General features: G+C 42.0%; 1 protein-coding gene across 3 annotated transcripts in view; it reads right to left on the bottom strand.

The window, feature by feature from the left end:
* Positions 1-23,044, bottom strand: part of Rprd1b (regulation of nuclear pre-mRNA domain containing 1B) — a 47,734-nt gene that overhangs the window by 18,627 nt on the left and 6,063 nt on the right. For 2 of the 3 annotated variants that reach the window (XM_052184149.1, XM_052184147.1), the window contains exons 2-6: positions 21,285-21,414; positions 14,291-14,424; positions 10,153-10,265; positions 8,379-8,505; positions 636-811 (exon numbers count right to left, since the gene is read on the bottom strand). In XM_052184149.1, coding sequence (XP_052040109.1) covers positions 636-811; positions 8,379-8,505; positions 10,153-10,265; positions 14,291-14,424; positions 21,285-21,414 — 680 coding nt within the window. The remainder of the gene's footprint in view (positions 1-635; positions 812-8,378; positions 8,506-10,152; positions 10,266-14,290; positions 14,425-21,284; positions 21,415-23,044) is intronic. The other variant, XM_052184148.1, reaches the window with a different exon arrangement.

The raw sequence follows: 23,044 nt of genomic DNA, 5'->3' as shown, positions 1-23,044 counted from the left end.
CAGCCACACTGCTCGCTTTGCTCCTAGGGACAGGAGCTGGGCTGAGTTAAGGCACCAGCCTGCGAGGGGACAACTCTAGACAGCAAGGGGACAACTCTAGACAGCAAGGGGATGACTCTAGCCCTTCCTTGCTGGAGACACTGAGGAATGTGGCCTCAGCTCAGGAAAAGTGGGTTCCGCCCACCATCTGAGTTGGGCTACATAAGCAAGATTAAACTTTTAAAATACGTACAGGTAGGGCTTGTAGGCACGTGACTTACTGGCCTTAACATGTATATATGCCAAAAACAAACGTTAAAACAACTCAGATTCCCAAATATAACCAATTAAGTACCCTTTGGTTTTGCTAATCTTTATGTACCTCAATTTATAATTTCTTAACTGTATCACTACACTGAAGCAGTTTTAAGATCCTAAACACAATGACTAAGAGGCCCCTGTTTTCACAGTATGAATTTTTCTTTCCTGGACATATAAAAACATGACTTTGACTTCTAAGGAGGCTCCGGTAATTACAGTTACTGGATGAATGTTCCCGTCTTGTTTGTCAGAAGATAAATAGGTTGATCCAGGAATAACATGGGATGTAGGAAGGAGGGGCTCAGGCAGTTGGATCTGCCCTGCAATGTACTCACTTCTAGCTTTTTCTCTTTTTCTGACAAAACCTCTTTCTGGTTCTGGGTGTATTCCACCAGCATCCGAGCCAGCTGGCGCCGGTCTTCCAGTTCCGCTGCCAGGCGCCCGTTATATTCCGCTAGTAACAGACATGCTTCATCTACTGTTTTTGAAAGACGTTCAGCTGCCTCTTTGTCTGAGTACAAATAAGAGCAGAAACAGACAACATACAAATAACATAGGTATGATTGCAAACATTCCTGAGAGAAGGTTCAGAGTCCAAGAATAAACCAGAACCTGTGAACCAACAGTGCTGGCTGGCCAAGAATCCAAAGGCACCAACTGTCACGAAGACGCATTTCTGAACTGCCTGAAGTGAGGCAACTGGATGGGGCGGGAAAGCTGGCAGACTGAAGCACTTCCAGCAAAAGCTCTTCAAACAAAACCAGCAGAAAGGTACTCAGAGTCATCTGTGAAATGATTTCTCTTCCTCTGAGAGGATGAAGTATGTTTGCTTATATTACTACATTAAGAATACTTTCCCTACTGTTCTGAAGAAACACTCGTGTCTTAGGTGTAGAGACTGAAAGAAGACAGAAGCTTTGTGAGAGCTTCAGAAGCTGATCTGCAGGACTCTGTTCACCAGAGAAAAAGAGCCTAGGACCTGGGAACAAGCCTGTCTCCCACACTTGCAAAAAGCAGGGCCTTTCACATGTCCATAAACATGACCCTCCGTGGAAACAGTTTGTAAAAACACAAACAAGCAGCAGCACCACAGATGGTGGCACACACTCATGGGGTTGGGGGGGCTGCCACCAATTCCAGTCAGCCTGGGTTACATAGCAAGATCCAGAGAAGGAAAGGAGAAAAAATAGCCTTTTCTTACTATGTATTGTATTTTCAAAGTGTTAGTCATCATGGACCAGACTGATTTCATGTCCAAATAATGGCTCGTCACCTATGTGCTGGAGAGAGAAAAAGAGCAAACCCTTAAGTGTAAGAAAGGGTCTCCTTGGAAAGAAGTGGTAAACAAAGGCTGGTGTAGCAAATGAGCAAAGACAAGGAAAAATTTAGGTCCATTAAGACATGCTGTGCCTATGTGGTGGCAACAGACCTTAAACACACACATCTTGCTTTAAAAGGTCTTTTGGGGGCTGACGAGGTGGCTTAGTGGTTAAGAGCACTTACGACTGTTGTAGAGAACACGGGTTCGATTCCCAGCACCTACATTAGGTAGCTCACAATCCAGAGGGTCCAGTGAAATCTCGACACCTCTATACATGCATTTTGTACATATAAATTCATGCAGGTACATGCATACACATAAATATTAAAAATAAATAAAATAAAAAGGTCTTTTGGCCTTTTTATAGCAGGTTGATGCTTTGAAACAAAGGACACCAGAGGTGCCAGCAGTTACACAGACCATTCAGTGACAGAAATCTGGGAGCCCTCAGCATTTTTCAAGGCACTGGAATTTAGAAATTTCTAGCATAGAACAGCCATCTGGTCCTTTCTGGCCTCTATGAACACTAGGAAATGAACTGCTGAGGGCTCCCCAATTGGGACCTGTGCCAACGATCAGGCTTGGCATCAGGGTTAGAGAACAACACACACTTGGGAGGGGGTGAACAAGACAAGGTGGGGCAAGGGACTATGCCAGAGGGCAGGGGACCAGTGCAGTGCTCCAGACTGGCAGTGCTCAAGTGTGACTGCTTTTATCTTGGTCAGTCCTTGACTATTGACCTCTTTATAACAGTAAGACGCTAGAGTACCTGTGGTTAAAAAAAAGGGGGGGGGGCAAGAAACACCAATTTTTAAGAGAGATGATTTTTTAAAAAGTCAATTCTCACCCCCAGAACTTGTCTAGGAAACCAGATCATTTCTACAAGTAACTGCAGCCCAGAAACACAGCTTGTTTATCTCGAGAATCACACAAAGCCACACTGGGGGATGAGTCCTGCTCAGCCTCACCATCGAAGCCTCCCCTGTAGGAAAACTTCTATAGACCCACAACTGGACAATGTGCTGAGAGTGAGAGACTCTGGAACGCTGGGTCTAAATGGGACATCTTCATCTAATCCCTTCCCTCAGGGCTCAGAGAGCCCGTGGGGATGGAGGACACCAATGAAGTAGTGTCTTCCAAACATAACAGGACCCATGCACACATGAACTCTGAGAGACATGCATCGCGCGTACCCGGGTCCAAGCCAGATGGGGTCCCAGTGCTGACAGAGAAAGTGGACAAGAGCCCTGATGCCTAACTACCTCCAAGTGTCAAATGCTTGCAAAGAAAAAATTAGTTTCTCCAATGAAATCCCACTGGACAATCAAACCAATCCACATCTAAGGGTAGGCCTCATGCCCAGCAGTAGACGGCTAACACAGAACATATTTATTTGTCCTTTAGGAGACGTTCTGTGGTGAAATGCTGTTTGGGTGACTTTTATCTATCTTACTGGTCTTTGCTTATATATTATGGTTTCTGATTTTCTGTTTTTTATAAGTTTTGTGTGTCTGTTTTGTTTTTTGTTTAAATTCTGGTTTATTTGTTCTTTCATTTACCTGTTTGCTTTCAAAATAGAGAAAGAAGTGTAGAGTTGATTGGTGGAGAGTTGGGGAGGCCCTTAGAGGAGATGAGGGAGGGGAAACTGTGGTCAGAATATATTGTAGGAAAAAGATCATTTCCATTATAAAGGGAGGTAGGTACTACAAAAAGATGCAGACCAAATGCAGAAGCAGATCTTGCCTGAGGCCAACCGTGGCTGTTCTTTGGTCTGCCTTCCCCATGCCTTAGTAGACTTCCTGAGACCAGTCCTCCACTAGGGCTGGAGAACCCTGCATGCCTGGCTGACTCACTTAAACACCCAGTTTCGGAGAGTCCCCCAAGCTTTCTCCGTCTCCCTACCAGCAAGCATTCCCCAGTATTAACGCACCTCCCTGCTCCCATTAACAGCAATCTCAAGAGGCAATTCCAGTCCCTGTAACCAGCCCTCTCTCCTGTGTCAGCAAGTTCACCCCAATGAGCCTTCCAATGCCTAGACAACCCCTGAGCTCTTCCCACCTTCACTGGTCAGCAGGAGACAAGAATCAGCCTCACCCTCACCCAGAAGAAGTCTGTATTCTTAGTAGAAAGGGGGCACACATAGTGCTGGATTATTCACCAGCTGAAGATGAGCAAAGGAAAAAGTGGGGCTTTGGGAGTGAGATCAGCATTTTCAATAAGGGGTTGGAACAGGCTTCACAAAGGAGGTAAAATACAAACCCAAAGCAGGGAGGCTCAAAAACACCCACAGCACAGAGCTTTCTCGGATCACCTTTATCTCCTTCAGGGATTCACTGCCCACTAACTCTGCCTCCTTCTTAACATTTAATACCGGAAATTTCAGCTATGGGAATGGCACCAGGAAAACCTACTATATACAGTGAGCTTCAAAGATACGCAAAATGAAGTAAGTTGTTGCCTCAGTAACTTAGTAACTTTGACTTCCTCTAGGTGAAGAAGCCAAAGCAGCAGCCAGCTTAAAGAGATAGAGGGGAGCTTCTGGTTTATATCTACGCCCGGAGCTGACCCTGTGCCACAGCTCCCCATACCCAAATCCTGCAGGGAGAGAGCTGGTCTCCCAAGAGTACTGACACACCTGAGAGCACAGGTGGGACCACCACTTCTGCTCAAATTCCTGGCCCAAGAGGGACCTGCACAGAGCCATCAGGACACAGGGACCAAGGAACCAAGGAACACCAAAGGACAGGATCCTTCTGGTTTCTGTCTGCGTCCCAGAACTGATCCTGTGTCACAGCTCTCTATACCCAAATTCCTCCTGGAGAGAACTGTTTTCCCAGGAGTGCTGACACATAGGCTTACAGGAAGGACAAGCCACAGTCAGAGACAGCAAGACCAGCTAACACCAGAAATAACCACATGGTGAGGCCAGTGCAAGAACATAAGCAACAGAAACCAAGGCTACTTGCCATTATCAAAACCCAATTCTCCCACCACAGCAAGCCCTGGATACTCCAACATGCCGGAAAAGCAGGACTGATTTAAAATCACATCTCATGATAATGATAGAGGACTTTAGGAAGGGCATAAATAACTCCCTTAAGGAAATACAGGAGAACACAGATAAATAGGTAGAATTCTTTAAAGAGGAAACACAAAAATCCCTTAAAGAATTACAGGAAAATAAAACCAAAAATAAAACCAAACAGGACTAGAACAAAACCATCCAGGATCTAAAAATGTAAATAGAGCAAGGCGTGGCGCATGCCTGTAATTCCAGCACTTGGGAGGCAAAGGCAGGTGGATTTCTGAGTTCAAGGCCACCTTGGTCAACAGAGTAAGTTCCAGGACAGCCAAGGCTACACAGAGAAACCCTGCCTCAAAAAAACAAAAACAAAAACAAAATAAAAATGTAAATAGAAACAATAAAAAAAATCACAGAGGGAGACAACCCTGGAGATAAAAAACCTAGGAAAGTGATCAGGAGTCACAAACACAAGCATTACCAACAGAATACAAGAGATAGAATCTCAGGTGCAGAAGACACCATAGAAAACACTGACACAACAGTTAAATAAAATGCAAAAAGCTCTTAACTTAAAACATCCATGAAATCCAGGACACAATGAGAAGACCAAACCTAAGGATAATAGGTATAGAAGAGAGTGAAGATTCCCAACTTAAAGGGCCAGTAAATATCTTCAACAAAATTATAGAAGCCAAACCTAAGGATAATAGGTATAGAAGAAAGCGAAGATTCCCAACTTAAAGAGCCAGTAAATATCTTCAACAAAATTATAGAAGCCGGGCGTGGTGGCGCATGCCTGTAATCCCAGCACTTGGGAGGCAGAGGCAGGTGAATTTCTGAGTTAGAGGCCAGCCTGGTCTACAGAGTGAGTTCCAGGACAGCCAGGGCTACACAGAGAAACCCTGTCTGGAAAAACCAAAAAATAAAAAGGAAAAAAAAATTATAGAAGAGAACTTCCTTAACCTAAAGAAAGAGATGCCCATAAACATACAAGAAGCCTACAGAATTCCAAACAGATTGGACCAGAAAAGAAATTCCTCCTGTCACATAATATTCAAGACACCAAATGCACAAAACAAAGAAAGAATATTAAAAGCAGTAAGGGAAAAAGGTCAAGTAACATATAAAGGCAGACCTATCAGAATTACACCAGACTTCTCAACAGACTGTGAAAACATGAAGATCCTGGACAGACCTCATACAGATCCTAAGGGAACATAAATGCCAGCCCAGCTCTCAATTACCATAGATGGAGAAACCAAGATATTCCATGACAAAACCAAATTTACACAGTATCTTTCCACAAATCCAGCCCTACAAAGGATAATAGATGGAAAACTCCAACACAAGGAGGGAAACTACACCCTAGAAAAGGCAAGAAAGCAATCTTCTTTCAACAAACCCAAAAGAAGATAGCACATAAAATAATTCCACCTCTAACAACAAAAGTAACAGGAAGCAACAATCACTATTCCTTAATATCTCTTAACACCAATAGACTCAATTCCCCAATAAAAGACATAGACTAACAGACTGGATACACAAACAGGACCCAGCATTTTGATACATACAGGAAATGCACCTCAGTGACAAAGACAGTCACTAACTCAGAGTAAAAGGCTGGAAATAAACAAGCTGGAGTAGCATCCTGAGTGAGGTAACTCAGTCACAGAGGAACACACATGTATATACTCAATGATAACTGAATATCAGGCAAAGAACATGGACTACCCATCACACAACTCATGGACCACAGGAAGCCAAGAGGAAGGAAGGCCAAAGAGTGGATGGATGCTTCAGTCCTACTTAGGAGGGGGAACAAAATAATCAATGGAAGTAGAGGGTGAGAGGGACTTGGGAGGAAGAGAAGGGGAGGGGAAAAAGAGGGGCAGGATCAGGTCTGGAAGGAGATGATGGAGATGTACAGTGAGTCAGGAAACTGAACAGAGGTGTGTAGTAATGGGGGATAGGGAACGGGGGCCGGGGTGTTGTTAGCAACCGGTAAATCCCAGATATCAGGAAAGCAAGAGCCTCCCAGGACTCCACAGGGATGACATTAGCTGAAATATCCCCACAAAGGGGAGGGAGAACCTGTGGAGACCATATCTAGAGGTTAGGCATGGCCCCCTGGCTGAGGGATGGGCCACCCACCCATCTCCAAAAATTTAACCCAGAATTGCTCCTATATAAAGGAGACAGGGACAGTGAGTAGGGCATAGACTGAAAGGCCATCCAGAGACTGTCCCACCTGAGGATCCATTCCACACGCAGACACCAGACCCCAGACCCAGACACTATTGCTGATGCCAAGAAGTGCTTGTTGACAGGAGCCTGATAGAGCTGTCTCCTGAGAAGCTCTGCCAGATCCTGACCAATACAGATGCAGATGCTCGCAGCCAACCATCAGACTGAGCACAGGGACCCCAGTGGAGGAATTAGGGGAAGGACTGAAGGGGCCTTATCTGGCATCAATGTGAGGGGAGGCCCTTGGTTCTGTGAAGGCTTGATGTCCCAGTGTAGAGGGATGCGAGGGCAGAGGCAGGAATGAGTAGGCAGGAGAGCACCCTCACAGAAGCAGGGTAAGGGGGAATGGGATGTTGGAGTTGCAGAGGGGAAACCGAGAAAGGGGATAACATTTGAAATGTAAATAAATAAAATATCCAATTGAAAAAAAGAGATCGAGGGAAAATGACCTGTGGAGAAAATGGGATGAAAGGATTGGCATTTTGCAGTAAGAAGACTATGTGATCTTGACCAAGATATCTAACTTTATAGTCTCAATCTCTTCCTACACATGAGAATCAGTTCTTCAAATATTCATGAGTACTGCAGAGCATGCTCTTTAAAAGAGTAGTTCATACTTCATTCCCTTCTTCAACTCCTGTTTAACTGGGATTGACCGTGATGAGCTCAACGACACACCTGCAACTCTTGACACTGAATCCCCTTCAGGCTTGTCAGTGTGCAATACATTAAACAGCATAGCTGTGGACCATACGTTTCTGTCAGCAGTCCATAGTCCAGCCCTTCCTGGCCTCCACTGCTCCGCATATACCCAATGTGCACTGAGTGCCAAGTGATCTTATTCAGAGAGTGACAGGCCATGGCACTCCATGATGTCTGCTCTAACCAGTCAAATCACTACTCAGTTTGTTTCAAACGCTTCTTTTTGTTGTACCTTATTTTTATCTATTTATTTAAGATTTTTACTTGCTTCTTATGTGTATGAGTATCTGTCTGCATGTATGTAAGTAAGTATATCAGCTGAGTCTGGTGCTAAAAGAGGTCATAAGATGGCATCAGATCCTGGAATTGATGTTAGAAGCAGCTGAGCCACCATTTGGGTGCTGGGAACTAAACCCAGGTCTTAACCACTTAGCCATTTCTCCAGCCTCAAGATTTATTTGTATTATTTTTATTTACATGTATGAGTATATATAAGTATGCTGTATGTGTGTGGGTGTCCACGGAGGCCAAAGAGTACATCAGATGCCCTGAGCTGTACTTAAAGGATTGCTGCCCAACGTAGGTGTGTGAAATGGAGCAGGAACTACTCTGAGTGTGGAGCTGCCTGCCCCGCCCCTCTGAGAGCTTTCTTGTTTAGACTGTAAATGGCTTCACACACCAAGATGGCAGAGTACCCAATATCACACGGAAAGCCTCTACCTAAGACATAAGCGTGACTCCAAATAGCTCCTACTTTCTTATCTTCCACCCAAACTACCTTCTCACCTGTAATTTTTTCCAGCAGCGACACATCTTGCACTTCCTGGGGCAGGGAAGCAATTTTCTGTCGAACAGTAGCATCCCCTGATGCTGCATTTTCCAGATCCTGCAAAGCTTTGATTAATTCCTCAGTCTATAAAAGGCAAAGACAAATAATATTATCCATTAAGACATAAAGGGGTCAAAGAAAACCAGCCAGAGGCAAATGATAAAAATCATCATTCTTAGCACTAAAAACAAGTCAAAAGTCACGCAAAAACTGTCTTAGTTCCAGAACTTTGTGGATGGAAATTATATGGATTCTAAATGATATAAAATTGTTTTAAGTCTACATACACATAAATAAACCTCTACAGAATTCTGTTTTTAAAAAAAAAAATTAAAGAGCATATTTTTGGCAACTTAAGAATACAGATTCCAGTTCATGTTGCTTAATTTCAAACGAATCATTATTTACAGTATAAAAGTATACAATATAGAAAAAGGCATAAATGCCAGATGCTGAGCAGCTGTGTGTTGGCTGATTAAATTCTTTCTAGAATTTGCTTTACAAAATAAAAATCCCTGCCAATATTAAAATGTCAAATAAATTAACTCATTAAGAGTTAAAAATAAGAAAAGCATACACCCTGTCTATCAGAAGGGTTCTAGCAAACCGTGAGAAAGTGCAGGGTGCTGATGGTGGCAGAGCACAACGACCTAAGGACAGCTGGCTCTGCAGGCAATAATCACATTTCCCTCAAAGTTTATCAGTCAGACTCTTCCTCTTTAAAGGTTTTAGATGCAAAGATCTGACCTAACATTGCTATTACTTAATCTTGTTTCATCCATCATTTTAACACCACATATACACACACATGCACACACATACTCATGTGACCTATTTACCTATCCTATGTCCTGACCACACATGACCATGTAGAATACAGTTAAGATTAACATAAGGCAGTCTCAGCCAACAAACAGGTCATGGACAGCCAAGTATGACAGCATACACCTGTCATCCCAGGAATGGGACGCTGAGGCAGAAGGTCTCACTATATAGCCAGGCTAATCTTGACCTCATAACCCTCCAGCCTCAGACTCCCTAGGACTAGCAGTACAGCTATAATCTGGCCATAGCAGGAAGATCTCAAGTTCAAAGCCAGCTGGTATTACATAGTGAGACTCTATCTCAAAACATTAAAAATAAAACACACAAAAAAAGGACAATGACTCTGAATTATGACAGATCTTAATTCAAATTAAGATACTTGACAAGTTACTTAAATGCAGCTTAATCTGTTTGTTTGTTTTGTGGCTTTTTCTTTGACAATAAACAGATGAACCAAATCAAGCTTATCTTATAAGGGACTGTACAAGGCAAATGTATCCTTAAAGGCAAACTCCCTGTTGCAATACTTATAACAGAGTGCAATAAATTTACTATCAGTGACTACAAGACTGTCCTTAGATAATAAGTTATTTGCTTATAAACAAGAATGCTACTAGCAACAGGCACAGCAAAGTGCCTCAGAACATCTTTATTATATCATATAAATCTACTTTTAGAGTATTTTTAACTTTTAATAGACAAAATCAAGTCCAAACATTTTATAAAACAAAAACCCATGTAAAGTCAAGGTGTAAAAGGCAGGGTGAAGATAGATGTCTGGGAATCTGAGTGTGCTACTGCATCCCTGCCCTTTAAGAAGCCACACTACTGGTAACAGCGCCACCTTGTGGTCATGATCTTCAGTTAAAGGTCACCTGGAGTCCCCTCGTGCCTGGGGACACCTACCAAGAGAGGGCCTGCAGAAGGATCTTGGGGAGAGTAGCTTCCAGGGTAGTCATCATCTTCCTCCTCTTGTATCTGCTGAAAAGTTCGTTTTAGAGACTTCTTCTCTTCTGCTGCTAGGGAAGATAAAGGGACAAGCGTGAGCTGCATGTCCTACTACATAAGCATCCAGTGCTTTGGACAATGACCACAGGCAAAAATTGAAGGGAAAGGAGGTGTTCATTTTCAGAAATGGCTTCATGCTAACTTTCTTGCCAGTTATTTTAAACTGGTGTAGTTCCTTATGTTACTGAAGAGACAAAAAATTCCCAGTTTGTCATCTCAGATTGACTCTTTGAGTCCAAGGAAATGCTACCGGAAGTGGTATGTCCCAATTATCATAATTAGAACCTTCCTCCCTTCAAAAGAAGTAAACAGTAAAATGGTAAGATACATGAGGCAATACAATGAGGTAAGGCACCATGTACGAGGGCGGCAGAGCACACACTGCCCATGAAACAGCTCGGTGCTTTCCAAGGATCCCTGTAGGAAATCAATAGGAAGGAGAGATTCATCAATTAAACTGTCAAAGATTTCAAGTACAAGTACCCTTTAAACTCTTTCTTTAAAACCAGAATAAACTCAATTTTACTATAAAATTAAAAAACCTATTACTGAGGAATGTGATTGTACTACTGGAAGAAATGATTTACATTTCCACTCTAGAATTAACTACTTTTTTTTTTCTAGAATTAACTACTTTTGAGGCTGGCAAGTTGCATGCTTTTACATGATTATGATAGATGTGTTAATTCTAAAATCATTTCTAGTGCGTCACATTGGGCAACACAAAACAAGCACAAACAACTGAAAAAATAAATCTAAATGATAAATCTGCATTTAACAGAAATATTGGACACCAAGTATGTGCAGTGCATTGCAATGGTTTCTTTACCTTTATCTTTTCAACAATTTTGACAGAGCATTACAAGAGGAAAAAGACCCAGGGAGGTTAAACAAGTCTGGCACGACAGCCTCACTGATACTCTTTCCACTGTACACAAGTCCAGGTATCTGTCAAAGGGGGATACCAGGCGCCCACCCGCCTTGGGACTTGCTGCATGTACAGAGTAACTCGCCAGAAAGATGTGCACATGTTCTCTTAAGCCTCTTCTGGAACCAGAGATGTAGCTCCCGTTTTCAATCGTATACATTCATTTGCTAAGTTGTGACAGGAAGGCCAAGCAAAAGCATGAATTGCTTTTTTTTTCCCCTTTGGTTTTGTTTGTTGTAGAGAAGGAGAAACTAGGCAGCCACATTTACGATAGAGGCTGTCTTTGTTTTTTCTTTCTTTCTTTCTTTCTTTCTTTCTTTCTTTCTTTCTTTCTTTCTTTCTTTCTTTCTTTCTTTCTTTCTCTCTCTCTCTCTCTCTCTCTCTCTCTCTCTCTCTCTCTCTCTCTCTCTCTCTCTCTCTCTCTTTCTTTCTTTCTTTCTTTCTTTGAGACAGGGTTTCTTTGAGACAGCCTGGTCTATTCCAGGACAGCCTGGGCTACACAGAGAAACCCTGTCTTGAAAAAAAAAAAACAAAAAACAAACAAACAAACAAAAAGGGGGAAACTCTCTCTTAGTATTTTAAAAGCTGAAGGCAAGACAGCTCAAACTTCTCTCCATGTATTTGTTACAGTGAAAGTTACTTTATTTCAGTGTTTACTTTCTGTTTTTCTTTAGTGCTGAGAGTGAAACTTAGGGACCTGTCCTTCCAGGCTGCCCCTAGCATTCAGCTTGCTCCTAGACAATGGTTTGTTTATTCAGGGAGAGCCTTTGTGTTGCAGCTCAAGCTGGTTCAGGCTGGTCTCAAACTAGCAATCCTCTGTTTCCTGAGTCCTAGAACTTAAGGAATGTACCACTGTGCAGAGCAAAAGCAACTGTTAGTTTTACTTTTTTTTGTTCACTATACATTTATAGGCAGCATTTTAGCTGACCAAACAAAACAAACAAACAAAAAACCACACAGAACTGAGATTTTCTATGTGGATTAAGTTCAGAACTGTGTGCACAGTAGCTGCGTAATGTGGCATGAGGTACAATCCGCACATTCTTAGCCACTACAGCATAACAGTGCCATGTGAAAGGAACACACCAGAATATGAACAGAAGAGCAGAGTGAAATTTACAGGGTCGCGGAACTGAAGAGGTAGCTTAGGTTAAGAGAACTGGCTGTCCCACTGAGACCAGGAGGGAGTGAGCAGGACGTAAAGTGGAAAAAGCACTGGCTGCTCTTGCAGAGGACCCAGGCTGTGTTCCTATCAACCACATCACAGCTCACAACTGTCTGTAATTCCGGTTCATGTACACATAATTAAAATTTTATTTAATAAAAGTAAACAAATAAAAATATTTTTTTTAAATTCAAAAAAAATATTTTATGGTAAAAGCAAACTCTACAAGTTGCCTAAAAATAATGAATTACCCATGAATCAATACTACAATATAAAAGAACTATTCAGGTCTTTATGAACTGAATAAATGAACCCTTTTGGGAAGTCATGGGTATTTGAAAGAATCATATAAACGATTTTGATCATCTAGGCCCTGAGAAGACAAGAATCAGCTGCCAAGACCAGAATACCCAGGGAGCCTGTTGAGTGCCTGATCTTTAAAAGATGAAGGGGAAGAAAAACACTCTTTAGACAAATGTCACCAGAACATGTCACTACTAGCCTGCAAACAAATCCAAACCCCAAAGGAGCCATGTCCAAGACTGCCACATCTGTGATGGTTCCCTGGGGAACACAATTGTTTTTTTTCTTCCTCTGTGTTCCTTTCCAAAGCTCAGCCCCACACACATGTGTAGTAATGCCTGACTAGACATTCCAACATAGGTTTCAAGGTTCCTTAAGGCAAGAGATTCCCTGTTTGCCCCAGGCACTACTGAATGAAGTATAGGGTACAAGCAAAAATGCTGGATATTTTCTCAAAACTATAGAGTGAAATTCCCAAGGGCCACAATGCTGTCACTAATAGAACCCAAAGCAGGAAACAGTTCGCTTTTCAGGAGCATTTTTATCAGCTTTAAGTAAAACAATGGCCCAAAGCCTCAAAAGCACTTTCTTAGAAAGCCTCTTTTAGTTTACTGCGAAGGCTATGTAATTTTAGACCTGGAAAGACTGTGAAGAGTACAAATGCATGCTACCGCCATCCGTGCTAGTCCCGAGAGGTCGGACAGCACAAGCATGTACAGGACCAGAGAACAGGAGGGGATGGCTACATGGCCCACAGCACAGAAGGCTTGGGTGCCAGAGCAGCATTCTTTAAGGATGTATTGCCACAGGTGAAAAGACAGGTTGTGAAGACGTGCGCATGTGCAGAGAAACAACTAGCAAAGCATCTACGAGGGCCACTCAGAAACTCAGCCTGGCCAAAGAACCAGGAGCAGCACTGGGGGACAGGCTGGAAGAACAGTCTCAAAGAGGGCTGGTCTGAATCAGAAAGGCACCTCAAGATGGCTAATACTTGGCACTCAGACTTGCTCCTTAGCAGTACTTATAAAGTCGGAACAGGGTGACAGCTTAGAAATCTGTCATGCCAGCTAGGAGTAAGCCATGGCTAACCAGAGACTGAATAACCAAATAGTTGAACTTATTCTTTAAAGAAATAAAGAACACAAACTCTTTAGAACTTTAAAATTCACACATATACTTCACAAAGATACCCTGGGCTCAGTAAAGATGAAAATCAATATAGACAGTAATCTGATAGTCATCAAAATATATAAAAGCAAATTTCTTATTTCTAAATCTGAATTCTAAAAGGGCAAGGGACGTATCCAAGGCCTGCTGTGGTCAATGTGAGAGCCAGGATGAGACAGTCTTTAGTCGAGCACAATTGTAAAGGCCTTGCTCTTCCCTGCACAAGGACAGTCTGTAGGAGCCAGGAGGGCCATGAAGAACACCCAGAGCGTGAGGGAGCGCCAGCGGGGCGTCGTGAGCGGAGGAGCCAGGCCTGCCGCGGAACCCTGGACAAGTCCTCCCATCGCTCGGGAGCGTCCCGACCCTCGGAAGCCATAAAGCGGCTGGTGGATCACAGCGGCCCCCACTGCGGCTTTTCACATGGGGCTGCGAGGAGCAAAGACCAAGAGCTGTAAACACGTGGGTGCCTCTACCTTTTGGGGGAGGGCTCCTGGAGTCCTCCATAGACAGCTTCAGCTGCTGTATGAACTCGCCGCCGTACACACTCCGTTCTTGCCAGATGTTCAGCAATCTCTCTAAAGGTTTTTTACAGCCGTCATCTGCCTCTCTGCCCAGAAAAGAAGAAAAGATATATATATATATAAGCTTACACTTTTTTTGTTTTTAATTAGGACAGATTTACTTTAAAAACAACAACAACAACTGCCAAAATGATTTACACACTTAAAGCAAAAATGGGGTCTATCCTGTGCTACTTGAATGCTCAGTCTTGAGAGAAACTACATCCCTCCAGTGGTGAGCTGGGAAGAGGCACCCAATGACCTGAACAATCTTTTTCCCCTTTGCAAGGTGGAAGAAATAGGGGAAAGGCCTACACGACTGGTTTTTTTTTTTGTTTTTTTTTTTGGTTTTTTGGATTTGGTTTTTTTCGAGACAGGGTTTCTCTGTGTAGCCCTGGCTGTCCTGGAACTCACTCTGTAGACCAGGCTGGCCTCGAACTCAGAAATCCGCCTGCCTCTGCCTCCCAGAGTGCTGGGATTACAGGTGTGCGCCACCACTGCCTGGCACGACTGGTTTTAACAGACAGAAAATAAAACAAAACAAACAAACTGACAATATTGATTTTGCCAACTTGGCTTTTTAAAAGATATCAATTTAAATACAACCCTAGACATATACTGGACATTAAAATTAGCCAAGCCTTTAAGATTTTAAAAGCACAAGTGTTTAATTCACTATATTAACATTCCATACCTCTACATGCATAAATATGTGTGTACAATATGTATGTGCCAAAGTGTCTCAACCATAACAACTTTATAACGACTTTAAACTGGACTTAGTCTGAGTTCTGTGGTAACACTAATGTATCTAATGGATAATCTTGGAAAGCACTGGAAATAATGCAGTCCTTTGTAATATTTATCTGAAAGAAAAAGTCAGGCACTCTTTTTCTGGTAATACCTGAGATAGCAGCAGACAAGCAGGACAAGACTTTGTGAAGAGAGGCCCCTGCCACCTGTAAGCTCCCAGGCGCTATCTGTTTAGTGAGACTGCATAAAAGCCAACATCTGAACACTGAGCACCTTAAGAAGGGACACCCCGAGACTCACAAGATGCCTCGGCAAGCCTGACAACCTGAGGGCCATACCCGGACCACACGGTCAAAAAGAAAGCCAATTCCTACAAGTTCTTCAAGTAGGCCATGCGTCTTCCCAGATAAATTAATTAATTAAAACATAACTTTCAAATCAGAGAGACTTGAGCTGTAGCTCACTTGGCAAAATGCTTGCCCAGCTCTGGGTTCAATGCCAACACTGTAACCCAGCACTGGGCAAGTGAAGGCAAGAGTAACAAAAATTCAAGGTCCTGCATCCTCAACTTGAGTGAGGATATATGCCAAAAGACTATGCCAAAAAGGGGAAGGGGAAAAGACCTCCGCATCTTAGCGTAGAAGTCAAATATCTTTACTAACAACATCAAGAATACCAAATTCAACAGACAGGAACTCTACCCACCCTCAGCACGGACAGCATTTCTGTGAAGCTTACGCTAACACTCAGCCTGGTCTGGCCAAGTGTCCTACTTATAAATTACTAGTAGCAAGTCCACTAAACTGAGATCAAAGTACTAAGTCAAGAAATGTATAAGTTAATTTTTTTTTCAACTCAGAGGATGAAACTCCTAGGGAAACAGGGAAACCCTTCTGCTATATCTTAAAGAGCTCAGTTATAAGCAAGCACTAAGTCTTTCTTCACAGTGTGTGCAGAAATGAGTTACTCTCACCCTTTCCTCTGGCAACAACCTGGCCCAAGGGGCAGCCGTTCCACTGGCTTCTCCGCTGGCCTCATGACTGCTTCCAGCCTTGCCCTCCTTCAGCCTACTCTCCAGTTTGAACAATGTAATTCTAGCTGCCGTGGGAAGGTATCTCTTGTTTCTTTCCACTCTTCTCAGAACAGAGTCCTTACAAAGCCGTCAGGGCTTTCTGACCTCACCTATCTGGTCATCAGGTCTAGAGCCTAAGTCAGCTAGGCCTCAGGTGGCCTCAGGTCTGCCCTTGCCTCCCCTCCAGCAGCACCTCCCCAGTCCCACAGACTGGCACTTCTTGCCCTGCCTTCATCTGGTTTCACACAACCCATCTCTCACTTGCTGCACAGAACACCTGTTTACTCTTCCCATCCAAATACAACTTCCTGACAGAAGGGGCTTGTTTTTTCCCCCTCAGAAACACCATACTGGCTGAATCAATCTTTTTTAAAATAAATTTCTTAAAAACTTTATATAAATATACTTTACTTCCAACTCTTCCACATCAAAGTAATTCAAGTCACAAATTAACTAAACTAACCAGTTTTGAAGTAAGGCACTGCACTGAAGTAGACATTACTGTGGCACCTATAAGCAGGTATGGTTAGAGCAGAAAAGCAGCTGACAAAAGAAGGGGCACTACCTTTCACTACCTTTCACTACTTCACTCTACACCGAGAGTTCTTGAGGCTGGGAATATAGATCGCTTGGCAGTTGTCACCCGTGGCATGGTGTCGAACCACTCCACCCCGAGTGTTACAGGACACCCTTCCCCAACCCCCGCAGCAATGTTTGCCGAATACCAGGGCTGAAGGAGCCAGATACTAGTCCCTGCACTCCCCCCTGCCTTAAACACCAGGGGGCCGGGCCACCCCTCTCACAGCATGCATGTACAAAGCATGATTCCCAGCACTGCATAAACTGGGCATGGTGGTGCATGCCTGTAATCCTAGAACTCAAAGGCAGAATGCTAGAGAATACATTCAAAGCCATTCCTGACCACACAAATTCTTTGAAGGCTAGCCTGGGCTACATGAAACCTGTCTCCAAAATAAATAAATAAAAAATAAATAATAAATAAATAAATAAACAAAGTATGTGTATATGAGAACCGTCTAAATGAAAAGTATTTTAAAAATAGTTGCTATTAAACCATCAAGAGGGCTCAATCAGCCAGGCAGTGGTGGTGCACGCCTTTAATCCCAGCGCTTGGGAGGTAGAGGCAGGTGGATTTCTGAGTTTGAGGTCAGCCTGGTCTACAAAGTGAGTTCAGGACAGCCAGGGCTACACAGAGAAACCCTGTCTTGAAAAATACCAAAAACCAAAAAAAAAAAAAAAAAAAAAAAAAAGAAAAGAAAGAAAGAAAAAGAAATGAGGGGGAGAGGGGTCCTGGAGAAATGGCTCAGCAATTAGCAGGACTCGCTGCTGTTTCAGAGGACCCAGATTTGATTCCCAGAATCCACATGGTATCTCAGAACTGCCTGTAACTCCAGTTCCAGGAAATCTGATGCTCTGTGTGGTCTCTGTAGGTACTAAGCACACATGTGGTCATAGCAGACACACCTGTAGTCATAACAGGCACACATGTAGACATAATGCCCATATACATGAAATAACAAAAATTAAAGTTTCTGTGAACTGTAAACTAGTTTACCTATGTGTCCATCCATAGGTACCACTTGGAGCATGTAACCAGCCACCTCAAACTTAACATGGCCAAAACCAAACAAAACCACTTCCTCCATCAAACTCCTCCTGCCCCCAGGGTCTTCAGTTCAGACCAGCCATCTACTTACACCAAAAATCTCTCTCTTCCCTCAGTACCAGCTCCCATTTCATTTCAAGAAATCAAGTACATTTTACAAGGGCAAAGACTCCAACTACAAAATAAGCATTCAATAAATGGAGAGAGCCTTTTCACTGCAAATGTCTTAACTGATCTCACCTTAGCCAACACCACAGCCACACTCCTTCCATCACCACAGCCACACTCCTTCCAACACCACAGCCACACTTCTTCTGAACTCAGGCTTCACAACCCATTCTCCACACGAGCCCGTGTGTGTGTGTGTGTGTGTGTGTGTGTGTGTGTGTGTGTGTGTGTGTTGTTCTCCACCTTACATATTGAGATAAGGTCTCTCAATTGTACCAAGAAATAGATGATTCAGCTAGTCTGGTTTTTTCCCATTGAGTCATCTCTTCGATCTAATAAAAGCCTCTAAAAATTATTAATTTGCCAGGCGGTGGTGGTGCACTCTTTTAGTCCCAGTATTTGGGAGGCAAAAAGCAGGTGAGTTCGAGGCAAGCCTAGTCTACAGAGTAAGTTCTAGAACAGCCAGGGCTACACAGAAAAACCGTCTCCAAAAAAACACAAACAAAATAAACAAAAATAAAAACTTTTTCTACAATATAATAAAAAGATATATACTTATCACCTTATCATACATTAGTTGACTAAAGAGATACATGTGCTAACATAATGAACTTTTCTTTCAGGTACAATTTTTACCAAAAGTGCTTATTATGATTTTATAAATGATTAAACTTTTTATCAACTGTCCACGGCAGCACAATTAACAAGTGGATTAAGCGGGGAAAAGATACTAGTTATATGGTTAGGTTTTGCTTTTTGTTTTCTCTTTCTAATTTTACCTGGGCTTTTTATAATATCTATGGAAATGTTTTCCTTTTCTGGCTTACAGTTCTTGACTGACATCCTATCAGAATAGAATCCCAGGGAATGAGGAACCACTTCCTTCTTCTCTCTGATGTCATCTGGGGCCGCATCTCACATTGTTTACCACATCCATTTCATCCAGCTCTTCCTAAGATGTCCCAGTCATTATTTCTCCCTTAGGTCCTCACCCGTGAGGCCTGGAGAAGAGCCCTCCAGAGCACTCTTCTACTGAACTGGGTCCGTATCATTTTCAAGTGTCTTGTCCACTTCACTGTTCTTATCTGTCTTCTTCCTTGCTGTTCCCCAAGCTCTGGATTAGTGTGTGGCATAGATCAAACACATGCTGAATAATGAATGTATAACTACTTCCAAACTTTAAAAAAAAGCAAGGTACTTGTAAGTATAACATGTTCACAGTATAGTTATTTAAACCACTATTCAAATCCAATCTACTCTATGAACACTGTGCTTTCTCTGAATTCAACGAAATTTTTTTTTTTGGGGGGGGGCTTGGGGATGAAAGTAGGGAAGCATCATAAAAATATAAAAATATTGCTAATCAATTTGGGGATTAATGGGTCAGCTATCTTTGTTCACCATCTGGTCACAGCAAAAGCACACCAAGAACACTTACTAAATTACTTTTGGTTGATGAGGTACAATAGTATTAAAGTAGTTATTGTACTTTCTGTTCTAATGAGGGGTAAAGGAAAGAAGCCTTGAAATATGGTCCAAACTGGTCCTTAAACAGACTGGGATACAGACAGGAGCTGGAAACACCAGGTGGAATGTCCCAGATGCTAGCCCAATGTCTCCTGTCTATATCTATTTTCTTTGTGACAAGGTTTCACTACATAGCCTGGGCTGGCCTCTGAGTGCTGGAATTATGGGAGTGTTACTATGCCTGGCTTCTGTATAGTTTTAAGACATGCCCACATGCTAGGCAAGCCTTCTGAATCTTGGTATCCACATTCTAGTCCTTTCTACTTACCCTTTTCTACTTTAGAACAGTGAATATTATAAAAGCGTTGGCTTATTAAACTTACAGAGCAGCGATAGTACCCTTAAACCAGATCTTTTCCCCAGTTAGTCATGATTATCCTAATTGAATCAAAGCATATTTGCTAACCCCCACTCAGCCCCAGGACAGATGCAGTACTGCTGCATCGTGGGACACCCTGTGAGAGACTATGCCAGTGCACTCCTTGAATGTAAGCACTACAAGGTGCGTGGCCCGGGAGCTAGGAAGGCAGTCCCTTCCCTGCCTGGACTGTAGGCCATGAAATCGGATGAGTGAAACACAGAGGCGGCCTCTAAGACGCCCCCTGCCTTTTAACTTGGGCTCAGAAACGTAACTTACACACCCAAGGCTATTCACGTGGCACATGAGACAGAGCAGTGTCACACTAAAGCACGCAGCTAAGCCTCATCAAAACAGCAAACCCCAGACTCCAATTTCAGATAGTTACTCTCAGCTTACCAGCTGTTTGAAAATTCAGTAATTTTCTTCAAGTTCCTAATACATTCTGCTACTTCAGTGCCCATGTTCATCAGAAGCTAGCACCACAGGTACAGGCAAAATCCTCCAGCTTCACAAAGCTCAATGTGGTTTGTTTGTTTGTTTGTTTGTTTGAACACTTTGGACTACTAATTTTATTCCTTTAAACATCTCAAATCCTCCAAATACTGACTTCAATTCCCACATAACAGTCTTAGACTCCAGAACATTTTTATTTAATACACTAGTCTTCATGGTTTCTTTTGCAAAGATCTGTATATTTTTGTGCACACTTGTGAACATAACAGTCTGCCAAAAAAAAACCCTAACCAAACAAAACAACAAAAACCAACCAACCAAACAAACAAAAACCTAAATTCTCCTCCTGGGAACCTATCTCACATCTACAAACAAGCCTGAGTGACAGGGAAGCTTAGCCGGCGTGGGCTTTCTACCCAGCTGCCTGTGTGCTCTACCGTGCTGCACTCTGCAGTTCCGGTTGCAAATTGACAATGATGTAGCTTAAGCATCTACTTTTCCACACATTATATGACTATTTTTGTAATGACAGTAATGACTACTATTTTTAGTAAACTAGAAATCGAGGAGGAAATAAAAAAGTCTCAGTAACCAATTTCTGCTATTGAAGAGACATTACTAAAATGCTCCTTCGTACTACTAGCTCTATTTTTTTTTTTTTATCATAAACTAATGAGACAATTCAGCCATGGAAAATGTACTCAAGAAAGAAATCCAGTGGGTGAATTCAGAGGAGAAAAATGTGTTTCTGGTACAAGAGAGAATCTCTTTAGTGTTTCAAAATGTTTACATGTCTGAGATGATAGTTAAGAGCCCAGAAAAACCTAAAAGCATAATCTGGTTTTCACAACCCTCTGTAAAGTACAACACTGTCCATTGCAAAGGATATCACAAAAACAACAGAACAAAAAGGTGGAAAATGAAAAGCCCCCAATAGAAAACATACCTGGCAACATGAGAAAAAGCATCCACAAGGACAGATTCAAATTCTCTCGTGAACTCAGGTCCTTTCCTTTTACTGTTTTGGATGACATCATTTGCTAAGTACAGAAAAGTAAGCTTTCTATTTGATTTGGCTGGGGAAAAAAAAAAAAGAAAGAACAATTTAACTTTTAGCAAAAAAATTCTAATTAGTAATAATTAGGATATTCCTAAAGTACATCAGGTATGAGAAGACAGCTTAGCAGGTAGGCGCCTGTCATACAAACATGGGGACTGAAATTTGGGTCCCTAACACCCAAGTAAAATACAAGGTAGAGGTGGGTTCTCTGGAGCAAGCTGGCAGGTAGAGTGCCTAAACGAGTGAGCTATGGGTTTACACGAGAGGTCCCACCTGGTATACATAAGGTAGAGAGTGACTAAACATCAACTTCTGGGCCACACACATATGTGCTTGCACACAGCAAGCAAATGCAGTTTCTCAGTCTCAATAAATCAATCTGCCTCCCTCCCTTCTTCTCTCCCTCCCTCTCTCTTTCTCCCCCTCTCCCTGCACACAAGAACACTAATGTGAGTGAACCTCAAAGAGTCAAGTAGGTGTCTGAATAAAACAATGGGATAAAATAAAGGAGCCCTTTGAAGTCTAACTTGCACATCTGGGAATACAATTTTAGAAGAAAAAAAAGAAAAACATTAGCTTCATTTGTGTGTTACTTTAACCAGGGAATTAATTGACATCAAAAATAAAGATAATTCAAAAACAAGTCTTAAAGATAAGCTGTCAAACTTAATGCTAAACCAAGGTGTCCATTTACTGTAGTATGATGAAGTCTACTTCAAATACAATCTTCATTATCAAACATTCTAGAGTGAATTCAGGAGTTAGGATTCTACTTCGAAGGATAATCTTGCAACTGATGCTCTCAACTGAGAATCTTTCTTTGAGATGCCAATAACCATAGTCAGCCAGTGACACTGACTTTACAGTGCAGAAGATTCTCTAGATACACTAATGTTTATCTCAAACACAAACATGAAAAAATGGTGTATTATTGTTGAAAATTTATACACATCTCAAATCAGAATATGCAAAATTACAGCTCCTTCAAAACCCATATTTCTTCTTTGTTACACATACAAAATGTACTGTTTTCTATTACTCTACATGGTATCATATATTACACCATAAAAGCTTCATGTAACACACCTGAATTACTGTTGCTTGGGGGAATGTTACTGAATTTTCTGGCTTCTATGCACATAAGTTCTCAACCCTAAAGTTATATCACTTATATCATTTTTGGTCCCTGTTTTCTTTTAAAAGAAATAAATATGAATATAATAAAATGTTTCAAAACACTAAGTTTGCTTCAGTGCTATATAGAATACTCTAGCAGTATTTATGCCAATATTTATACAACTGTGTACCTAGTCCTTGCTCCACTGCTCTCAAAAAAAGAAAAAAAACCCTTTTGAAAAGGACAGCAGGCAGAAGACTTGATATTTTAAAGCCACAGAATAATTAAAAACAGGGTTGTTAAACACATTAGAGGTTTTTTTGGTTTTGTTTTGAGACAGGGTCTCAATATGACTGGCTGTGTGTTTAGACAAGGAGATATTGAACTACATTCATTAGCCATCTAGTAATAACCTAACTTAGATAAATAACTGAGAAGATCATGAGAAATCTATAATTATCTTAATGATTATTTAAAAGCAAAACAAAGCCAGGCCTAGTGGTGCATGCCTTTGATCCCAACACTGGGA

This window comes from Apodemus sylvaticus, chromosome 5, assembly GCF_947179515.1.
Source record: "Apodemus sylvaticus chromosome 5, mApoSyl1.1, whole genome shotgun sequence".
NCBI classification, from domain to species: Eukaryota; Metazoa; Chordata; class Mammalia; order Rodentia; family Muridae; genus Apodemus; species Apodemus sylvaticus.
This window is presented reverse-complemented; position numbering and strand designations above follow the sequence as displayed.